Consider the following 23,956-nt stretch of genomic DNA (forward strand, 5'->3'; position numbering starts at 1 on the left):
GGCAAAACCTATAACAAAACGAAAACACAAAGATGTTTTAGAACCAAAACAACATCCAAAACCAAAACATGGGGGTCAGTGCACATCTCTACTAACTGAAACCTTAGTCTGATTAAGTCGCTAAAGACTGAGTCAGTACTGAGTGGATTAACTACTTCTAAGAGTAATTGAAAGGGTTAAACTCTTAGTTTTCTGTTATAGCATGTTTGTAAACATAAGTTATGATAATATCCTATATAAAACTAATGTAGTAAATGACAAAAAAAGTTAACATTTACTTCCTTGTGATGATATTTACTGTCACATCAACAATTTAAAATAGCAACTAAATACTAAACATTTGTCATCTCTCCCTAGCTATGTTCTGTGATTACTATAATGATGTTGGAGAGTGTGAATGGCACTACAAACCCTGCGGTGATAAATGTATGAGGACTTGTAGGAATCCTCAAGGAAAGTGCCGGCATGAGCTGTCTGGCTGTGAAGGTAAGGAAACAAATTGGTTTATATTTATTGAAAACTAGCCTCATCTGCAATTAGATGATAAGTAGGCACTAAGCATATTAGATGGAAAAGCTTGTTTTCTATCTTCCTGATCCATTGATAGCTCACAATGCCTTCTGCAGGATGTACTGCCTTATCAGTGTGTATTTTACATATCTCTCTTCTATTCCACTCCAAAGGCTGCTATCCAAAGTGCCCAGCATCTAGGCCCTATTTAAATGAAGACACAATGAAGTGTGTGGCTCAGTGTAGCTGTAGTGACAGCGATGGCAATTTGTTTAACTATGGGGAGAAAGTGCCAAGTAAACAGAATTGTCGTTCTTGGTAAGAATTATTTATTAGTCCCTTATACATCTCTCTCCGAATGCTCACTTTTTGCACCCAAATCCCTCTGTCCCTCTTTCCTTTCAATTTTTCCTATTTTGGGCCTGATGTGTAAACTCTTCCACTGGCTCCTGAAAGTGACTTTGGAACAAAAATGTTTTATGACATTTACCTTTTATGTATTTGTATATAGCTTTGTTATAGAAAAGTTACCTGCGATTCATATATGGGTTAATATAATACCATCTTTTAGAAAGTCATATGCTCACCTTTACTGTACTTTAAAAAAAAAACAAACAATAGCTAAAATACTTTAATATTTAAATTAATTATATACTTACTTTCATCATTTCACATCCTATGCTCAAACAGTGCCTGGACAAGTATAAGTTTGAGTGCATTTATCATGTTTCATGGTTACTATATTTTCATTCTGAGACAGACAATGTGTAGATCTTCTCCCCACCACACTGAACTGATTCCTTTGGCAATTATAGTTAAAATTATAAAATGTTCCAGCACTGTCATTTATAATCTGGTGGTATGACAAAACTGGAGGGAATATAGATTATCTCCTTGTTGACTGGGTTATGGGCAACCAGAGGAAACATTCAAACTTATCCTGTGCTGAGGTGTACTTGGCTGGGAATATCTCTCTAATCGTGGCAGGCTAATGTGAGATATTTAGCAAACATAAACTAAGCATAAAATAAACATTTATTGCAAGTATAGTGAAAATGGCCATCTACTTTAAAATGCACCTGCTATCTACACCCAATGGGAGGCATGTTGCACATGGCCAACCCAAGTAGGTTGTTTGTGACACCAATCAACTCCCCAACTCCTTCTATTATAATTATGTATATCCATGAAAGGGGCGGGACCTCAGGCAGTGGAGGTCACACAGTACAAAGTTCTAAGTACACTGCTTATTTTAGCTGTACTGCCTTTACAGCCATGCACCAGTTTAAGTGTGTCACATAAATTCCTAGAAATAGTATAGTCGTGCTCAGAGAGTGGAGGGACAAGTACAAAGTGCTGGGGTCTGCCTAGGGGGAGGAGCCACCAACATGAGGTGGTCACGCCCCCTTCAGCAGCTAAGGAAGGGGCCACAAATTCCTCCTGGTGGCCCTGAGTACAGTATGCACAATATATGTACAATATAGAATGATACATTGCTAAACAGCAGCAGATTCTACAATAAATCAAGCAATAAGTAAGATGTATACATTCCCTAACAAATGAGGATTAAAGTATAATCTAAAGTATAATAAGATAATTCAAAAGTAGTTTTATGTAAACCCTCATTTAGGTTTAGATATCCTCCAGTGTTGATTTACAGGGCTGATAATTACATCCAGCAGATAGAACAAGAGATGTTCTGCTGCCCTTCACAGGCCAGACCTAATGATACTTGGGACCCAGGTGCCTATGCCTAGTGATGCCAATGTTCAGTCCACAGACCTGCTGCCTTCACTGCTCAATGTACTTGATAGATACACTTCTTTCCCAATGTTTCAACTATTGAAACTATCAACAGCAGATCCACCCAATTTCTAAACTATCAAACTACTTCAAAACATCTCATTCACATTGTAAAATACATGTAGCATCAATAAAGAAGTAATCTTTAAAAGTTGCTTTTAGTCATACTTGGCAACTTTTTTAAGGTGGTGTCCGGAAGACTCTCTGTAGCAGGTGGGCGTGCGGGGGGCGGGGCGCCGAAATCGCGTCATTTTGGCCCCACCCCCGTGACGTAATGATGCAAATTGCGTCATTTGACAGCGGGGGGCAGGGCTAAATGCCGCGATTCACCGGGAATCGCGGCGTTTGGGATCTAATTCTGCCCACTTCACTAGGAAGTGGGGCACTTCCTAGTGAAGTGGGCAGAATTCGGGAGATTGCCACACTTGCCCGGGAGTCCGGGAGACTCTTGCAAAATGCGGGAGTCTCCCGGACATTCCGGGAGAGTTGGCAAGTATGCTTTTAGTATGATTCTCCTATTATGGTGTGTATGGAGTGTACTACAAATGTCAAAATATAAATATGTTATTTCAGTGGGACTCACACATACTTTTGTATTTTTTTAGTGAGTGTTCTATGAAAGGAATTAGATGTCAATATGATGTCACAGGTATGTATGTAGATTGTTCATATATTATAATTGTTTACAGATGAAATTTACAGCTTATGCCATGAAGGGGATATCATTTACAGGTGGAGCTGAGTTTATTGCAGTGAATGGTACACCATAGCTAAGGATTACGTGGAGCATACAGACTATATTGTTACACCATGGGCCTGATTCATTAAGGATCTTAAATTAAGAAGTTTCTTATTTAAGTCTCCTGGACAAAACCATGTTACAATGCAAGGGGTGCAAATTAGTTTTCTGATTTGCACATAAGTTAAATACTGACTGTTTTTTCATGTAGCACACAAATACTTGATAGCTTATTTGTACACTGAAATTTAAAGTTGATATTTGTGTGCTACATGAAAAAACAGCCAGTGTTATCCTTATGTGCAAAATAATAAACTAATTTGCAGCCCTTGCATTTTTACATGGTTTTGTCCAGGAGACTTAAATAAGAAAATTATTAATTTAAGATCATTAATGAATCAGCCCCCATGTATCTAAACAGTTTTGTTACAAAGAAATCAGGATATTTGAATATTTTGCATCCTGTGTCATAGAATGCCCGTTCACTACAACAGCACGTGATATTTTTTTTAAATGTGTGAGTTATGGTACATTGCTGCTAATGTCAGAAAACTACAACATAGTCATATATACTGTAACATTTTTCCCCCACTGCCATCCCCTTTTATTCATTCCCCACCTCCAGCACAAATACCCCTCTCCTGTAATTAAGTTCTCCATTACCAGTCTCTCCCTCCCGCTACTCATTTTCAACCACCCTCTGGTGTAATTAATTTCTTCCTCACAGTCATCTACTGTCATTAATTACTGTCGATACTTTATCCCCTTCCTAATCACTGCTTCTTACCTCATACGCAAGTGTCAGACAGAGGGTAGGCTCTGGGTCAGGCTGTGAAGAAGCACAGAGCAGTGATGACATTACTGGAGCGTTGTGCTCACAGGTAATGGGTGGTACAGGGCAGCAGTATGGTGTATGATACCAGGGACATTCCTTCCTTTGCCCATTGTTTGTATATGAGGACAGAAGCAGTAGATGGGGGCAGTCCATATGCAGCAAGCTGGAAAATGTTTGCTTTGGGCTGTATGCTCATAGGATCCAGTAAATGGGTTTGCCCTACAAATGAAAGTAATTGGCCTAACTTTGGGATGTAGCAGGCTGTTATTTCATTCCCTGGTGCATTATACTGTGCTTTATCTGTACAGTAAACATTAATGCATTTCTTAATTTATTGCATGTAAAATATCTGAGGCACAGTGCAAAATCTGCTTTGATGACACTAGTGCGCCTAGTTTCCCACCAAAGTGTGTGGTTTGGGGGAGCAAGATGGTGACTGTTGCAGAGGAGGGCTTACTTTGGTGTACGCCCACTGGTGCACCTAATTTTATGAAACAATGCAAAAATATGATATCGTTTTACAGAGAAATATTGCTATCATTAAATCAATGAGTGGAGAGGATTTTTCTTAGCGTTGTTCCTTGTTTTGCACAGTCATACCTACTCTGCAAAAGCACAAGTGGAGATTGTGTCTCATCTTATACTTGGGGCCAGTATTACATCTGCCATTTGCTCTTCAGAAATGGAACGCATTAAGCTCTCTTTATTTAATGTAAAGAAAATCTTCAAAAACACATAAAAATGCCATATGTAATAAAGATTACCCCGATACACTCTCATGATCAACTTAAGACAAATGTTTCTAAAATGACCTATATTTTAAGCAAAAAATTTAAGTTTTGTATAATAAAATGGGTAGTTCTATTTATAGAGGATTGGACTGTAATATGATGGTAATATTTTTGTACAGTGAACACTTCTAGCTTGCAAAAGCATCTCCCTACAGGGAGGAATAAGTATGCTCCATGAAATTGGTGTAACATGAAAGCAATTTGTAGTGTGTATTCAGTGCACTTAATGAATGAGTGAACTTAGGTCCATTGACTGTATGATGCTGCAAACATGTCCAAGATCCTTGTAAATAAAATAAATAATTTAATTAAAAATACCCATTTCATAATTAATCAACTTTCCAGGTTTGCTTTCCTTTTGGGATCCATCTACAAGCATTGCCGGCATTACACTGCTACACCTTCCCAATTTTCCTTGTAAGGTGACCAGTGGACCTGTTCAGGACAACATGAACACCCACACATGACAAAATACAGCACAAGGGAGAGTAGCCAATCATTAGCCAATCATCAAGTAATGCAGACATGCACCACCCATGACGTGAACCGCATGTAACTGAAGTGATTGCTGGTTGCCCAAACTGCTGATCATTGACCTCTAATCCCAGCATGTGATTTCATTGTCTGAGCAGCAGCTAATGACGCATGTTACATGTTAGACTGAAATGTCTATGCTGGGAGCTGCTGCTAATTAGCAGGCAGCTGACAATATGCATATTTTCAATAACAGCACTTCTCCCTAGCTCATGCAAAAATTTGGCCACGGCAATATAGACATACAGAATGCCAGTTCCCCCCCCAACACTTACCTGATTGGAATGGCCGAGGAATGGCCTTTCAGTCCAGCTCAGCCAGGCAGTGCCATTAACGGTACGAGTGCCACCTGTCCCCTGTCCTCATAAAATGGGTTTGCATTTACATTTGTGGATTTGCAGCTGGTCTTCAGAATTTGCACGGTGGAGACAGCAAAATCATCACCACATAGCTCAAACTGCTTCCACTTCATATTACGGACTTCATTAATTTAACATTTTCAGTTTCTCACAAAATATACTGTTTTAATTACCCTCCTTAAATTAAAGTGGGAATCTTTCAGGTTTTTGGTTTTTAAATGTGTCCCTCTTTATGCATTTAAATGTTTTATTACTTTGTTCAAGGTCATCTTGAAATTTCAGAAAAAGTGCAAATGGAAGGTGCAAGATGTGTCTCCTTGAACGTATAGGAGAGAACGTGGGTATTATAGTTACCCTGACTAGCTGGAGATTTCAAATGTTTTTCAGAGTTGAATAGGCTGTTCACTCAGCTCCACAATGTGGAGCATTACAATCTCACACTTTATCAGATCATTTAAATGATACCATATAGAAAACATAAGTGTTGTTTTTCTACATAAATGCAAAACTATGTCTGACAGTGAAAAAGTAAATGCATGATTTCACGTGGTAAATAATAGTGTCAAAAATAAAAAAAATATAGTGAGAATTTTTCCTTGAGGAATTGTAGCTGAAAACTAGTCATCTTAAATGTGACAAAATATTTACAATTTGTTTGTTTCTAGAGTGCCGCTGTGAATATGAAGGCAAACTATACAACTATATGGAAGTCATTCAAAGTTCCATGAATGGACATGCAGAATGCAAACAAATGAAGTGTGATGTGAATGGAACATTTATTAATATTACTAACATGTGCACAACAGCCATTCCTTCATTACCTGTTGAGCAGCATTCAACTCAGAAGATCACTACTGTCACAACAGACACTGATAGTAGAAAAACCACCTTTACTACAACTATCACTTCAGCTACTTCTACCCCTTATCTATCATCAACCATACCAAACAGGACTGTTAATCCTTCAACAACAACTTCCACAAAAGTCATATTAGATACATCCACTTATAGACCAACATTAAGAACAACTGTCAGTGCTGAGACTTTAACATCTTCAGATCTAACAGCAACTTCCAGTATTCCAACAACAACATCTGCAATTACTACCACTGAAAACCTTTGTTATAAATGCCACTGGACACAATGGATTGATCTAAACCATCCAACATCTAAAGAAAGTGGGGGAGACCAAGAGAGCTTTGAGACAGCAGAAGCAAAGGGAATAAAAGTGTGCAGAGATAAACAATCTATCCATGACATTCAGTGCAGAGCTACCTCTTACCCTAATATTCCATTTGAAAATCTAGGTCAAAATGCCACCTGCAATGTTGAAACAGGTTTACACTGTAGAAACAATAATAATGTAGGACAATTTAATATGTGCTACAATTACAAGGTAAAATATTACTGTTGTTATGTGACTTATGATTGTCCTACTACTACTACGATCTTAAGTGTCTCAACATCTTCAATCACGACTCCAACTACACTTACGGTTTCTTCTACATCACCATCTCCAACATCTTCAAATTCAGTTTTTACAACCTCAGTTTCAAAAGGTAGTTCAAATTCTCCAACAGTTCCCACAGTTATTGGAACGTCCACCCTTACAACACCTATCACTTCAGCAACTGCTACCCCTTATCTATCATCAACCATACCAAACAGGACTGTTAATCCTTCAACAACAACTTCCACAAAAGTCATTCCAGACACACCCACTTATAGACCAACATTAAGAACAACTGTCAGTGCTGAGACTTTAACATCTTCAGATCAAACAGCAACTTCCAGTATTCCAACAACAACATCTGCAATTACTACCACTGAAAACCTTTGTTATAAATGCCACTGGACACAATGGATTGATCTAAACCATCCAACATCTAAAGAAAGTGGGGGAGACCAAGAGAGCTTTGAGACAGCAGAAGCAAAGGGAATAAAAGTGTGCAGAGATAAACAATCTATCCATGACATTCAGTGCAGAGCTACCTCTTACCCTAATATTCCATTTGAAAATCTAGGTCAAAATGCCACCTGCAATGTTGAAACAGGTTTACACTGTAGAAACAATAATAATGTAGGACAATTTAATATGTGCTACAATTATAAGGTAAAATATTACTGTTGTTATGTGACTTATGATTGTCCTACTACTACTACGATCTTAAGTGTCTCAACATCTTCAATCACGACTCCAACTACACTTACGGTTTCTTCTACATCACCATCTCCAACATCTTCAAATTCAGTTTTTACAACCTCAGTTTCAAAAGGTAGTTCAAATTCTCCAACAGTTCCCACAGTTATTGGAACGTCCACCCTTACAACACCTATCACTTCAGCAACTGCTACCCCTTATCTATCATCAACCATACCAAACAGGACTGTTAATCCTTCAACAACAACTTCCACAAAAGTCATTCCAGACACACCCACTTATAGACCAACATTAAGAACAACTGTCAGTGCTGAGACTTTAACATCTTCAGATCAAACAGCAACTTCCAGTATTCCAACAACAACATCTGCAATTACTACCACTGAAAACCTTTGTTATAAATGCCACTGGACACAATGGATTGATCTAAACCATCCAACATCTAAAGAAAGTGGGGGAGACCAAGAGAGCTTTGAGACAGCAGAAGCAAAGGGAATAAAAGTGTGCAGAGATAAACAATCTATCCATGACATTCAGTGCAGAGCTACCTCTTACCCTAATATTCCATTTGAAAATCTAGGTCAAAATGCCACCTGCAATGTTGAAACAGGTTTACACTGTAGAAACAATAATAATGTAGGACAATTTAATATGTGCTACAATTACAAGGTAAAATATTACTGTTGTTATGTGACTTATGATTGTCCTACTACTACTACGAACTTAAGTGTCTCAACATCTTCAATCACGACTCCAACTACACTTACGGTTTCTTCTACATCACCATCTCCAACATCTTCAAATTCAGTTTTTACAACCTCAGTTTCAAAAGGTAGTTCAAATTCTCCAACAGTTCCCACAGTTATTGGAATGTCCACCCTTACAACACCTATCACTTCAGCAACTGCTACCCCTTATCTATCATCAACCATACCAAACAGGACTGTTAATCCTTCAACAACAACTTCCACAAAAGTCATTCCAGACACACCCACTTATAGACCAACATTAAGAACAACTGTCAGTGCTGAGACTTTAACATCTTCAGATCAAACAGCAACTTCCAGTATTCCAACAACAACATCTGCAATTACTACCACTGAAAACCTTTGTTATAAATGCCACTGGACACAATGGATTGATCTAAACCATCCAACATCTAAAGAAAGTGGGGGAGACCAAGAGAGCTTTGAGACAGCAGAAGCAAAGGGAATAAAAGTGTGCAGAGATAAACAATCTATCCATGACATTCAGTGCAGAGCTACCTCTTACCCTAATATTCCATTTGAAAATCTAGGTCAAAATGCCACCTGCAATGTTGAAACAGGTTTACACTGTAGAAACAATAATAATGTAGGACAATTTAATATGTGCTACAATTACAAGGTAAAATATTACTGTTGTTATGTGACTTATGATTGTCCTACTACTACTACGAACTTAAGTGTCTCAACATCTTCAATCACGACTCCAACTACACTTACGGTTTCTTCTACATCACCATCTCCAACATCTTCAAATTCAGTTTTTACAACCTCAGTTTCAAAAGGTAGTTCAAATTCTCCAACAGTTCCCACAGTTATTGGAATGTCCACCCTTACAACACCTATCACTTCAGCAACTGCTACCCCTTATCTATCATCAACCATACCAAACAGGACTGTTAATCCTTCAACAACAACTTCCACAAAAGTCATTCCAGACACACCCACTTATAGACCAACATTAAGAACAACTGTCAGTGCTGAGACTTTAACATCTTCAGATCAAACAGCAACTTCCAGTATTCCAACAACAACATCTGCAATTACTACCACTGAAAACCTTTGTTATAAATGCCACTGGACACAATGGATTGATCTAAACCATCCAACATCTAAAGAAAGTGGGGGAGACCAAGAGAGCTTTGAGACAGCAGAAGCAAAGGGAATAAAAGTGTGCAGAGATAAACAATCTATCCATGACATTCAGTGCAGAGCTACCTCTTACCCTAATATTCCATTTGAAAATCTAGGTCAAAATGCCACCTGCAATGTTGAAACAGGTTTACACTGTAGAAACAATAATAATGTAGGACAATTTAATATGTGCTACAATTACAAGGTAAAATATTACTGTTGTTATGTGACTTATGATTGTCCTACTACTACTACGAACTTAAGTGTCTCAACATCTTCAATCACGACTCCAACTACACTTACGGTTTCTTCTACATCACCATCTCCAACATCTTCAAATTCAGTTTTTACAACCTCAGTTTCAAAAGGTAGTTCAAATTCTCCAACAGTTCCCACAGTTATTGGAATGTCCACCCTTACAACACCTATCACTTCAGCAACTGCTACCCCTTATCTATCATCAACCATACCAAACAGGACTGTTAATCCTTCAACAACAACTTCCACAAAAGTCATTCCAGACACACCCACTTATAGACCAACATTAAGAACAACTGTCAGTGCTGAGACTTTAACATCTTCAGATCAAACAGCAACTTCCAGTATTCCAACAACAACATCTGCAATTACTACCACTGAAAACCTTTGTTATAAATGCCACTGGACACAATGGATTGATCTAAACCATCCAACATCTAAAGAAAGTGGGGGAGACCAAGAGAGCTTTGAGACAGCAGAAGCAAAGGGAATAAAAGTGTGCAGAGATAAACAATCTATCCATGACATTCAGTGCAGAGCTACCTCTTACCCTAATATTCCATTTGAAAATCTAGGTCAAAATGCCACCTGCAATGTTGAAACAGGTTTACACTGTAGAAACAATAATAATGTAGGACAATTTAATATGTGCTACAATTACAAGGTAAAATATTACTGTTGTTATGTGACTTATGATTGTCCTACTACTACTACGAACTTAAGTGTCTCAACATCTTCAATCACGACTCCAACTACACTTACGGTTTCTTCTACATCACCATCTCCAACATCTTCAAATTCAGTTTTTACAACCTCAGTTTCAAAAGGTAGTTCAAATTCTCCAACAGTTCCCACAGTTATTGGAATGTCCACCCTTACAACACCTATCACTTCAGCAACTGCTACCCCTTATCTATCATCAACCATACCAAACAGGACTGTTAATCCTTCAACAACAACTTCCACAAAAGTCATTCCAGACACACCCACTTATAGACCAACATTAAGAACAACTGTCAGTGCTGAGACTTTAACATCTTCAGATCAAACAGCAACTTCCAGTATTCCAACAACAACATCTGCAATTACTACCACTGAAAACCTTTGTTATAAATGCCACTGGACACAATGGATTGATCTAAACCATCCAACATCTAAAGAAAGTGGGGGAGACCAAGAGAGCTTTGAGACAGCAGAAGCAAAGGGAATAAAAGTGTGCAGAGATAAACAATCTATCCATGACATTCAGTGCAGAGCTACCTCTTACCCTAATATTCCATTTGAAAATCTAGGTCAAAATGCCACCTGCAATGTTGAAACAGGTTTACACTGTAGAAACAATAATAATGTAGGACAATTTAATATGTGCTACAATTACAAGGTAAAATATTACTGTTGTTATGTGACTTATGATTGTCCTACTACTACTACTACGATCTTAAGTGTCTCAACATCTTCAATCACGACTCCAACTACACTTACAGTTTCTTCTACATCACCATCTCCAATATCTTCAAATTCAGTTTTTACAACCTCAGTTTCAAAAGGTAGTTCAAATTCTCCAACAGTTCCCACAGTTATTGGAACGTCCACCCTTACAACACCTATCACTTCAGCAACTGCTACCCCTTATCTATCATCAACCATACCAAACAGGACTGTTAATCCTTCAACAACAACTTCCACAAAAGTCATTCCAGACACACCCACTTATAGACCAACATTAAGAACAACTGTCAGTGCTGAGACTTTAACATCTTCAGATCAAACAGCAACTTCCAGTATTCCAACAACAACATCTGCAATTACTACCACTGAAAACCTTTGTTATAAATGCCACTGGACACAATGGATTGATCTAAACCATCCAACATCTAAAAAAAGTGGGGGAGACCAAGAGAGCTTTGAGACAGCAGAAGCAAAGGGAATAAAAGTGTGCAGAGATAAACAATCTATCCATGACATTCAGTGCAGAGCTACCTCTTACCCTAATATTCCATTTGAAAATCTAGGTCAAAATGCCACCTGCAATGTTGAAACAGGTTTACACTGTAGAAACAATAATAATGTAGGACAATTTAATATGTGCTACAATTACAAGGTAAAATATTACTGTTGTTATGTGACTTATGATTGTCCTACTACTACTACGAACTTAAGTGTCTCAACATCTTCAATCACGACTCCAACTACACTTACGGTTTCTTCTACATCACCATCTCCAACATCTTCAAATTCAGTTTTTACAACCTCAGTTTCAAAAGGTAGTTCAAATTCTCCAACAGTTCCCACAGTTATTGGAATGTCCACCCTTACAACACCTATCACTTCAGCAACTGCTACCCCTTATCTATCATCAACCATACCAAACAGGACTGTTAATCCTTCAACAACAACTTCCACAAAAGTCATTCCAGACACACCCACTTATAGACCAACATTAAGAACAACTGTCAGTGCTGAGACTTTAACATCTTCAGATCAAACAGCAACTTCCAGTATTCCAACAACAACATCTGCAATTACTACCACTGAAAACCTTTGTTATAAATGCCACTGGACACAATGGATTGATCTAAACCATCCAACATCTAAAGAAAGTGGGGGAGACCAAGAGAGCTTTGAGACAGCAGAAGCAAAGGGAATAAAAGTGTGCAGAGATAAACAATCTATCCATGACATTCAGTGCAGAGCTACCTCTTACCCTAATATTCCATTTGAAAATCTAGGTCAAAATGCCACCTGCAATGTTGAAACAGGTTTACACTGTAGAAACAATAATAATGTAGGACAATTTAATATGTGCTACAATTACAAGGTAAAATATTACTGTTGTTATGTGACTTATGATTGTCCTACTACTACTACTACGATCTTAAGTGTCTCAACATCTTCAATCACGACTCCAACTACACTTACAGTTTCTTCTACATCACCATCTCCAATATCTTCAAATTCAGTTTTTACAACCTCAGTTTCAAAAGGTAGTTCAAATTCTCCAACAGTTCCCACAGTTATTGGAACGTCCACCCTTACAACACCTATCACTTCAGCAACTGCTACCCCTTATCTATCATCAACCATACCAAACAGGACTGTTAATCCTTCAACAACAACTTCCACAAAAGTCATTCCAGACACACCCACTTATAGACCAACATTAAGAACAACTGTCAGTGCTGAGACTTTAACATCTTCAGATCAAACAGCAACTTCCAGTATTCCAACAACAACATCTGCAATTACTACCACTGAAAACCTTTGTTATAAATGCCACTGGACACAATGGATTGATCTAAACCATCCAACATCTAAAAAAAGTGGGGGAGACCAAGAGAGCTTTGAGACAGCAGAAGCAAAGGGAATAAAAGTGTGCAGAGATAAACAATCTATCCATGACATTCAGTGCAGAGCTACCTCTTACCCTAATATTCCATTTGAAAATCTAGGTCAAAATGCCACCTGCAATGTTGAAACAGGTTTACACTGTAGAAACAATAATAATGTAGGACAATTTAATATGTGCTACAATTACAAGGTAAAATATTACTGTTGTTATGTGACTTATGATTGTCCTACTACTACTACGAACTTAAGTGTCTCAACATCTTCAATCACGACTCCAACTACACTTACGGTTTCTTCTACATCACCATCTCCAACATCTTCAAATTCAGTTTTTACAACCTCAGTTTCAAAAGGTAGTTCAAATTCTCCAACAGTTCCCACAGTTATTGGAATGTCCACCCTTACAACACCTATCACTTCAGCAACTGCTACCCCTTATCTATCATCAACCATACCAAACAGGACTGTTAATCCTTCAACAACAACTTCCACAAAAGTCATTCCAGACACACCCACTTATAGACCAACATTAAGAACAACTGTCAGTGCTGAGACTTTAACATCTTCAGATCAAACAGCAACTTCCAGTATTCCAACAACAACATCTGCAATTACTACCACTGAAAACCTTTGTTATAAATGCCACTGGACACAATGGATTGATCTAAACCATCCAACATCTAAAGAAAGTGGGGGAGACCAAGAGAGCTTTGAGACAGCAGAAGCAAAGGGAATAAAAGTGTGCAGAGATAAACAATCTATCCATGACATTCAGTGCAGAGCTACCTCTTACCCTAATATTCCATTTGAAAATCTAGGTCAAAATGCCACCTGCAATGTTGAAACAGGTTTACACTGTAGAAACAATAATAATGTAGGACAATTTAATATGTGCTACAATTACAAGGTAAAATATTACTGTTGTTATGTGACTTATGATTGTCCTACTACTACTACTACGATCTTAAGTGTCTCAACATCTTCAATCACGACTCCAACTACACTTACAGTTTCTTCTACATCACCATCTCCAACATCTTCAAATTCAGTTTTTACAACCTCAGTTTCAAAAGGTAGTTCAAATTCTCCAACAGTTCCCACAGTTATTGGAACGTCCACCCTTACAACACCTATCACTTCAGCAACTGCTACCCCTTATCTATCATCAACCATACCAAACAGGACTGTTAATCCTTCAACAACAACTTCCACAAAAGTCATTCCAGACACACCCACTTATAGACCAACATTAAGAACAACTGTCAGTGCTGAGACTTTAACATCTTCAGATCAAACAGCAACTTCCAGTATTCCAACAACAACATCTGCAATTACTACCACTGAAAACCTTTGTTATAAATGCCACTGGACACAATGGATTGATCTAAACCATCCAACATCTAAAGAAAGTGGGGGAGACCAAGAGAGCTTTGAGACAGCAGAAGCAAAGGGAATAAAAGTGTGCAGAGATAAACAATCTATCCATGACATTCAGTGCAGAGCTACCTCTTACCCTAATATTCCATTTGAAAATCTAGGTCAAAATGCCACCTGCAATGTTGAAACAGGTTTACACTGTAGAAACAATAATAATGTAGGACAATTTAATATGTGCTACAATTACAAGGTAAAATATTACTGTTGTTATGTGACTTATGATTGTCCTACTACTACTACGATCTTAAGTGTCTCAACATCTTCAATCACGACTCCAACTACACTTACGGTTTCTTCTACATCACCATCTCCAACATCTTCAAATTCAGTTTTTACAACCTCAGTTTCAAAAGGTAGTTCAAATTCTCCAACAGTTCCCACAGTTATTGGAACGTCCACCCTTACAACACCTATCACTTCAGCAACTGCTACCCCTTATCTATCATCAACCATACCAAACAGGACTGTTAATCATTCAACAACAACTTCCACAAAAGTCATTCCAGACACACCCACTTATAGACCAACATTAAGAACAACTGTCAGTGCTGAGACTTTAACATCTTCAGATCAAACAGCAACTTCCAGTATTCCAACAACAACATCTGCAATTACTACCACTGAAAACCTTTGTTATAAATGCCACTGGACACAATGGATTGATCTAAACCATCCAACATCTAAAGAAAGTGGGGGAGACCAAGAGAGCTTTGAGACAGCAGAAGCAAAGGGAATAAAAGTGTGCAGAGATAAACAATCTATCCATGACATTCAGTGCAGAGCTACCTCTTACCCTAATATTCCATTTGAAAATCTAGGTCAAAATGCCACCTGCAATGTTGAAACAGGTTTACACTGTAGAAACAATAATAATGTAGGACAATTTAATATGTGCTACAATTACAAGGTAAAATATTACTGTTGTTATGTGACTTATGATTGTCCTACTACTACTACGATCTTAAGTGTCTCAACTTCTTCAATCATAACTCCAACTACACTTACTGTTTATTCTACATCACCATCTCCAACATCTTCAAATACAGTTTTTACAACCTCAGTTTCAAAAGGTAGTTCTAATTCTCCAACAGTTCCCACAGTTATTGGAACGTCCACCCTTACAACACCTATCACTTCAGCAACTGCTACCCCTTATCTATCATCAACCATACCAAACAGGACTGTTAATCATTCAACAACAACTTCCACAAAAGTCATTCCAGACACACCCACTTATAGACCAACATTAAGAACAACTGTCAGTGCTGAGACTTTAACATCTTCAGATCAAACAGCAACTTCCAGTATTCCAACAACAACATCTGCAATTACTACCACTGAAAACCTTTGTTATAAATGCCACTGGACACAATGGATTGATCTAAACCATCCAACATCTAAAGAAAGTGGGGGAGACCAAGAGAGCTTTGAGACAGCAGAAGAAAAGGGAATAAAAGTGTGCAGAGATAAACAATCTATCCATGACATTCAGTGCAGAGCTACCTCTTACCCTAATATTCCATTTGAAAATCTAGGTCAAAATGCCACCTGCAATGTTGAAACAGGTTTATTCTGTAGAAACAATAATAATGTAGGACCAATGAATATGTGCTACAATTACGAAGTACAATTTTACTGTTGTCATGATTGTTATGAAACAGTGAAGACAGCAAAAACCACTCCTGGGGCCTTACCACAACTTATCAATACAACAACTACTTTTCCAACTACTTTATTTTCTACTATCACACTTCCAAAAAGTAGTTCAATTTCAAAATCAACTAAAACCACAAAGTCTTCAAATTCTGCTAGTACCTTGTTAACACATTTCACAGCATCATCATCAAGCACTGTTCTGTCAAAATATACTGCCACAGGTATGCTTTTTGTTTTACATTTCATGCAATGTAATGATTGATTATTTTTCCTTCTTACCTGCCATCTTGTTGGTGATTTCATGTTATTATTGTATAGATAGAGATGTTGGAAAATAATATTGTGACGCACCTAATACCAGCATCAATCAGATGATGCTGCATGACCTTACAGTGTGAGTACAGGAACACATTTTATAGCAATATTTTGTTTGAGTCCTGAAATTGTTTGGATCCAGAGTTTCATTAGAAATAAGTGATCATTTCAGTCTGCAGTAAGTGGTATCAATATGTTTGTTCTGACAGGGGTCATTTATAATGCAATGACGCAGTGCAAACGGCTTGCTAGATCAGTTGTGACTGCATTTCTGCTTGTGACAAACAACAACATTAATTTGTTGGCAAAGAATGGTACAAAGATTTCGTAATATAGTGACACGGAACTAGAATTAACAAAACAGATATTGTCTTCTGGAAGAAATATAATAATGAGGTTCAAAGAATGAAGATAGCACTTATTTAATTGTTTCCTGATATGGCAGTGCAGCAGGACATTTTTTAACAAGCCCACAGAAGTAACATGATACCCTACTTTTGCAACCATTTACATTTTGATTGACCTAGTTGCAATATAATGAGGAAGCCCTTATTTGTGGCATCATCATCATCATCATCATCATCAGCTATTTATATAGTGTCACTAATTCTGCAGAGCTGTACAGAGAACTCACTCACATCAGTCCCTGCCCCATTGGAACTTACAGTCTAACTTACCTAACATACAGAGAGAGAGACTCCGGTCAATTTGATATCAGCCAATTAACCTACTAGTATGTTTTTATGGAGTGTGGGGGGAAACCGGAGCACCCGGAGGAAACTCACGCAAACATGGAGAGAACATACAAACTCCACGCAGATAAGGCCATGGTTGGGAATCGAACTCATGACCCCAGTGCTGTGAGGCAGAAGTGCTAACCACTAAGCAACTGTGCTAGCATATGATGTTATTTATATATAATTTGAATGTAAACAAAATATATTTATAATAAAGAGCATGGATGTCCCTTTACTTTCATGCATCAACAAGGGTCAGGTTAGCAGTACATTGTAAGGAAAAGGGAAACATTGACACCAATAAAGAGGAGATTCAAATATTGAAGCAGTGCTAACCTTTTGCAAGCCATGCTCATTTGATTCACAGTAAATAATCTGCAGAGATTGTATCTGTATAGATGGTCAATGAAGTTGCATAATGGAAGGCATGACATTAATTATGCACAGCACATTAAATTGGATCAATTCCACATGTAGGGTTTTACTTAGAATTAGACGTACTTCAGACCAAAACATGCATGTAAGATGCTTGCTCCAAAAATGGTACATTTATGTTTATTTTGCGTTTCACATATCTCAAGCTATATGCAACTCAAACACTTAATTGCCTCCGCATTAAGATATGTTTAGCATCCTGCAAGTAGGAACACAACCATGTGTGTATGTATATATATATATATATATATATATATATATATATCTATATATATATCTATATATACATATATATATATGTGTATATATATATATATATATATATATATATATATATATATATATATATATGTTGTTATATATATATATATATATATATATATATATATATATATATATGTATACATATATAAACACACACATATATATATATATATATATTATATACACACATATATATATATATATATATATATATATATATGTGTATATAATATATATATATATATATATATTTATATATATATATATATATATATATATATATATGTGTATAAAATAAATTGTTGAAGTTTAGATTTAAATTGAGCTAAATTCGAGAAAGGCTACATTGTATAGTATTTTTAAAGTTTTTCAATGCGAAATGCAAATTCAAACTTTGAACACAGCTATTCAAATTAAAAAAAACATTTAAAACACTATAAAATGTTACCATTTACGTTTGAACAGGCAGAAAAGACAACATTTTATATTAGAATATCTTTTAACAGCGAGCTGCAGCTCAAATTCCAGTTAACACCTTAGAATTATAGTAATACACAACATGGTGGTTGATCGATAAACAAAACTCAATAATTGCTTGTTTTTTATTAGAAGGCAGTGGAAGCATAATTTTTAAATCATCCCATTATAAAATGGGATATCCAGGCAGCAGCATGGTGGCTTAGTGTTTAGCACTTCTGCCTCACAGCACTGGGGTCATAAGTTTGATTCCTGACCATGACCTTATCTGTGTGGAGTTTATTTGTTCTCCCCGTGTTTTCGTGAATTTCCTCCCACGCTCCAAAAGCATACTAGTAGATTAATTGGCTGCTATTAAATTGCCCTTAGTTTCTCTCAGTCCGTGTGTGTATGTTAGGGGATTTAGATTGTAAGCTTCAATGGGGCAGGGACTGATGTGAATGAGTTCTCTGTACAGCGCTGCGGAATTAGTGGCGCTATATAAATAAATAGATGATGATGATTTGTATATAATTGTATGTTGACTTTTATCTTTGATAATGATTCAAAATAAAAGCACTTGTTGACATGGACCTCCAGAATAGAAGCAATATATCTGTTGGATGCTATTACTTCTAGCTGTCGTGCAAAGATTATAGTAATTCTTATTACACTGGCTTTAACAAATTGAAGATATTAATTACATTGAGACGCTGGTTACTCTAAAACGTTAGGAATAATCTGTTTTAAAAGTTTAGAAAGGCAAGAGTAGCAGACATTTTTTCTGAAATAAAATTTACACTGCTTGTATTTTATATCTGTTTTGACCATTAGAGAACATGTATATATTTTTTTCTCAACAGAACAACCTTACATTTGTTTGTATAATGGATCTATATATGAGGTAAGTTTCATATGTATGTATGGAGGTAAAATCACGTGATGGTGCATTTTACCTAGTTTATTTTAATAGATTTGTTTGGGTCGAGTGACACATTAATGTTTAACTGTTTCATGTTCCTATGCTCAAAGAAGATTATTATGACCAAGTAGAAACTTAAGGATTTACATGATCATCAAGCACATCTAATACAGATTTGTCTATATTCAGGTGGGATCCTCTGTTCCACCCCCACCAAGTAGTTGTCAAGATTGCAAGTGCACAAAATCAATGAAAAATACTGCAGAGATAACATGCAAACCAGTTGTGTGCCAAACAGTCTGTCCGCTGGTAAGTGCAATTTGAATAAAAGCAAAAATTGTTGCATATTCTATAAGTTTTCAAAGTGATCAATTCAAAAAAATACCTTAAGGGGTGGGAGCCTGAAAATGGTGGTGACTCTTCTCAAGAATGGAAGCTGGAGGGATCTCTTGCACATAGGTGCTGAAACATTAAAGGTAACTGGTCCAAAAGCATGTAAGCGCATAGGTAGTTTGTGATCCTGCATTGTGAGTCACGTAAGTGTTAATGTTTTTAGCCTATATGTAGTTGCCAGGCACTGACCAATCAGAATTGATTACATGGGATTTTCTGAAGAGTCTAATGTTTCTTCCTCTTGTTACCGGAAATTGTATAGGTTTGTTGCTGTTACAGGATCCTGTGGTGAAAAGTGACTTATGTATTCTTAATAATCTTTTTTTTTCAAGCATTTGTTTTAAACAATTTTTCCCCTTACATGTTATTCCTATTCCCATCCCCATTTCATTGTCTATACTTTTTTTTCTCACTCACCTTAATTATCTATTTTTCCTACCTTCCTCTCTCTTTTTCTCTTCCTCCATTTGCATTTTACACTACATTTCTTTTTCATTCCTTTCCTCTCCCTGTTTTTACCATTAATTGTTTAGGGAGATACCTTCTCATTGGTCTCTCCATCCTTCCAATCGCAGGCCCCACCCCATCAGCCACGCTGCCCCTACAGCTATGCTAGTTTTTATTTATAGCACCAGCCAAAAATTAGTCACGAGCGCTGTGCCCCTCCATGTCTCCTCACAGTTATCCATCAGCTTCCTCAGCCTTGTCTATCAAGGCCACCCCCGCTACCCTACACAGTCAGTTTTACAGTGCTACTTATGCCCTCTGTTTTTGTTAAGGTATTTTATATTATTATGTAATGTATTGTTATTGGATAGATTTTGCTACTTATGCCAATGCAGCCACCTACTCCTCTTTGCTACTTATTCCAAGTGTTGCTACTTTTATTGTCCTATTCCAGCTGCCCAGGTTCTCTCCAAGCCACAGTCCAGGATTCCTCCTGCCCTGGCTGTGTCCCCCAACACCTGGACTCTGCCATAATACAGCCCACATATACTTATGCCCCATTTTTTCCCCGTCTGTCACTATGGCACAGCCTGTATGTGCCAATGCCACAGTTGTTCCTTCTTTGCCACTAATGCCCCTCCACAATACAGACCAATTTTTTACCCTGCCCCTGTTGTGAAATGAATGCACTCCCTCCGGCCTTCAATGTTGCCTCTTCCATCCATAGTTTTACCCAATTTTCCCATCCTACTCCATTCTCCCAACTTTATAATGCTTTCTCAGGTCCTTCCCCAGTTGCTCCACCCCCATCAGGTGCCCCAGATTTTCCTTTGTTTCAACCAATCCTAACTGTCCATCCAGGCCATCCTCTTAGCCACAAGCTTCAAGATCTGACACTTCTCATCCTCCCTGGTTTCCCCTTCCCAGCCCAGTCCCTGCCACACCAGTTGCCTGCCCCCCACACTGCATGTTTTTGACCACACTATCACATCTGCCGCAGCTCCACCTTTCAATTCCCCAGACATGCATGTTTCCTCATCCCCGCCCATAACCCACAACTCTGCCCGGGTTGCCCCTTCTCCCCTCTCATGCCATTAGTGCTTCAGTTGCCCCCACCTCTCCTGTCCTACCCTGCATTGTTTTGCTCACCCTGACACATCTGCCCTGTCCCATTTTTTCACTTCCTCTGTCATGCATGTTTTCCCTCTCCCCCGCCTATTTTTACAACCCTGCCCTGGTTACCACTTCAACCCCCAATTCCCCATTAGGTGTCCCATTTACCCCTATTTTTCCCTCCCCCTCTCCAGAGTAGTCATAATACAGTTACAATGTCTCAGCCTTCATCGTTGGAAGGAGGCTTACAGTATGGGATATATAGGTTATATTTCCTCAGTTGCAGGGTCAGGTGTTCATGTAGCTTCTATGGAGCCAGGTCAGAGGAGGGAGTCAAGGGGTTGGCTCAACAACTTCAGCAGCCACTCACTTGGTGCATGGTGTGAAACAGCAGGATATGGAGGAGCCTCATACCTCTAGTGAGGTTGTGCACTGTGCTAACAGTGATATTAGAAACAGTGTGAAAAACAGGATCCATAAAGGAAGATTTGTGGTTATGTGGACCATTACGAGTTAAGTAAAAGAAGCTTTACAGGAAGCAGCAGCAAGAGGAGGAGCAGATGAGAAAGCCTACAAAAGTTATTTTAATTGTTTGGATGGAATGGGTTTTTTTTGGCCTGTTATTTGGAGATCAGGCCCAAGGAGCATATACATCTCATAAAGTATATGTACATTACTCAGGACATGTACATGGCATCCAGGAAAATGATGTGGAGGAGATATGATGAGGTCTTTTTGGAAAAGAGGATACGATGAGTGTTATTGCTTTTGAAAACAAGGACGTGGAAGTATGGTGGGAGGTTATGCAACAAGGTCTGTTCATTTCAGTAGGTTGGACCTAGTGAAGTAAGTAAAGGAAGGACTAGCACATCCTATTGTATATATGCAAAGGAAAATGTGTCAGTTTCAACAGTGGACATTGTGTTTTAGGTGTTCTTGTGTAGGTTGTGGAGGGGGACACCCCAGGGAGTATTGCTATGGATGGCCAGGACAGTTTTGGTGGCCTCCCTCAGTAAAGCAGGTTCACCTGTAGTTCTTAGAATGGTTATCAATTTGTTGGAGTGGCTCCCCAAAAAAAGAGGAGGCACAACTTTGATATACAGGAATTTTGAAAGGGTTTTCAGCTGCCTTTACAAGGATACATCTTGGTTGACTTTATACGTAATTTAATGTCAGCTCATAAGATGGCTGACTTAGTGAAGGACTAAGTATTGCAGGAAAACCAATTGGGACATAGGTGTGGCCCGTTCTAGTCACCGCCTGTCCGTTGTTTAATATTGTCCCCTGTGGAAGTGGTATCCAAGAAAGCTAGTTAAGTTTTGTTTTAATTCAACATCTGTCTCACTAAGAAAGGCGATCAGGTAATGATGCTATTAATGGCCATGAATGCAGAGTAGTGTATCAATTCACTTAAGGAAGCCTTCGGAATTTATTAAAATCTATAGGAAGGGTGCTTTGTCAGCAACATTATTTTTTATGTGGTATCTGCCTTCCGTCGCCTCCCATTGCACCCCGATTGATTTAAATTTATGGGTTACTAACTTCAGGATGGGGCTTATATTGACAAATGCTTACCCAAGGAAAGCACTGTGCCGTGTGCTTATTTTTACCACTTTTTTCTGGAGTCAATTCCAATCCTAGTGATGTCGAATTGTGAAGGGATAGCTTGAAAGACAGGATCATAGTATAATAGGTTTTTAGTGTGTTAATCCTGGAGTTGTGTAGGCTACTAATAACCAATGAGCCTCACCTCCACTGCCTATAAGGTAGATTAGCCACCTGTATTTTTAATATGCCTGTGTATTAACATTCATTTGAAAGCTAGTAATGTTCCTGGCTTTGACAATGACATGTTTGTTATGCAGATGTGTTATCGTGCTATAATTGGGGTAGGTTTAGACAATTGGCGCGGGTGGCTAAACACACGTGCCTGTCATTCCTTTTTTATGTTTGGCAGATTATGAAGCTGGCATAGTAGATCTGGTTGGGAAAATGTTCACCTCAGAGGTATAGGTAGGCCTGGATTAAATGGCAGCTTATCAGTAATGTGGGTCACCTCTGAGGTAAAATGCAGAAAGAGCATAGATGGATGGATTGCTGAGGTGTACTGTAGTTTTAAATCAGTGTAACTTGGTTTGCAAAATCCACAAATCAGAAACAGATTAGCTCCACAAAGAGCGACGGATTACTCTGGTTAAGAGAGAGAACGAGAAGTTTGTCTGATACTTCTGCCTCAAACTTATTAGGAATAGATCTCATATACTGGGCTTAACTGGTTGATGTATAGGAAAGGGTATCTTCCTACCAAATAACAGTTCTGAACCAGTTTTAAAAAGGTGGTTTCATATGTTGGGTCTTAACCAGGAGAGCTATGGTACTCATTCTTTCTGGATAACCACTGCTATGACAGCTGCTGAGGCTGGCTGTTCTGTTGAAAAATTAGGAGCTGGATAAGTCCAGCTGTTATAAAATATAAATAAAGACACAAAGCAAGTTGCGTTAGTTGACTCCTTCCCTGAAGAGCTTACCCATGAAGTGCATTGCT

General features: G+C 38.0%; 1 protein-coding gene across 1 annotated transcript in view; it reads left to right on the forward strand.

Annotated features, from left to right (window-relative positions):
- LOC142103722 (uncharacterized) overlaps window positions 1–23,956 on the forward strand; it is a 104,013-nt gene that overhangs the window by 57,625 nt on the left and 22,432 nt on the right. Inside the window, exons 26-31 of the mRNA XM_075187862.1 lie at window positions 358–486; window positions 684–828; window positions 2,919–2,962; window positions 6,237–16,550; window positions 19,400–19,440; window positions 19,648–19,767. Coding sequence (XP_075043963.1) covers window positions 358–486; window positions 684–828; window positions 2,919–2,962; window positions 6,237–16,550; window positions 19,400–19,440; window positions 19,648–19,767 — 10,793 coding nt within the window. The remainder of the gene's footprint in view (window positions 1–357; window positions 487–683; window positions 829–2,918; window positions 2,963–6,236; window positions 16,551–19,399; window positions 19,441–19,647; window positions 19,768–23,956) is intronic.

The sequence above is a fragment of the Mixophyes fleayi genome, chromosome 10 (genome assembly GCF_038048845.1).
Source record: "Mixophyes fleayi isolate aMixFle1 chromosome 10, aMixFle1.hap1, whole genome shotgun sequence".
NCBI lineage: Eukaryota > Metazoa > Chordata > Amphibia > Anura > Limnodynastidae > Mixophyes > Mixophyes fleayi.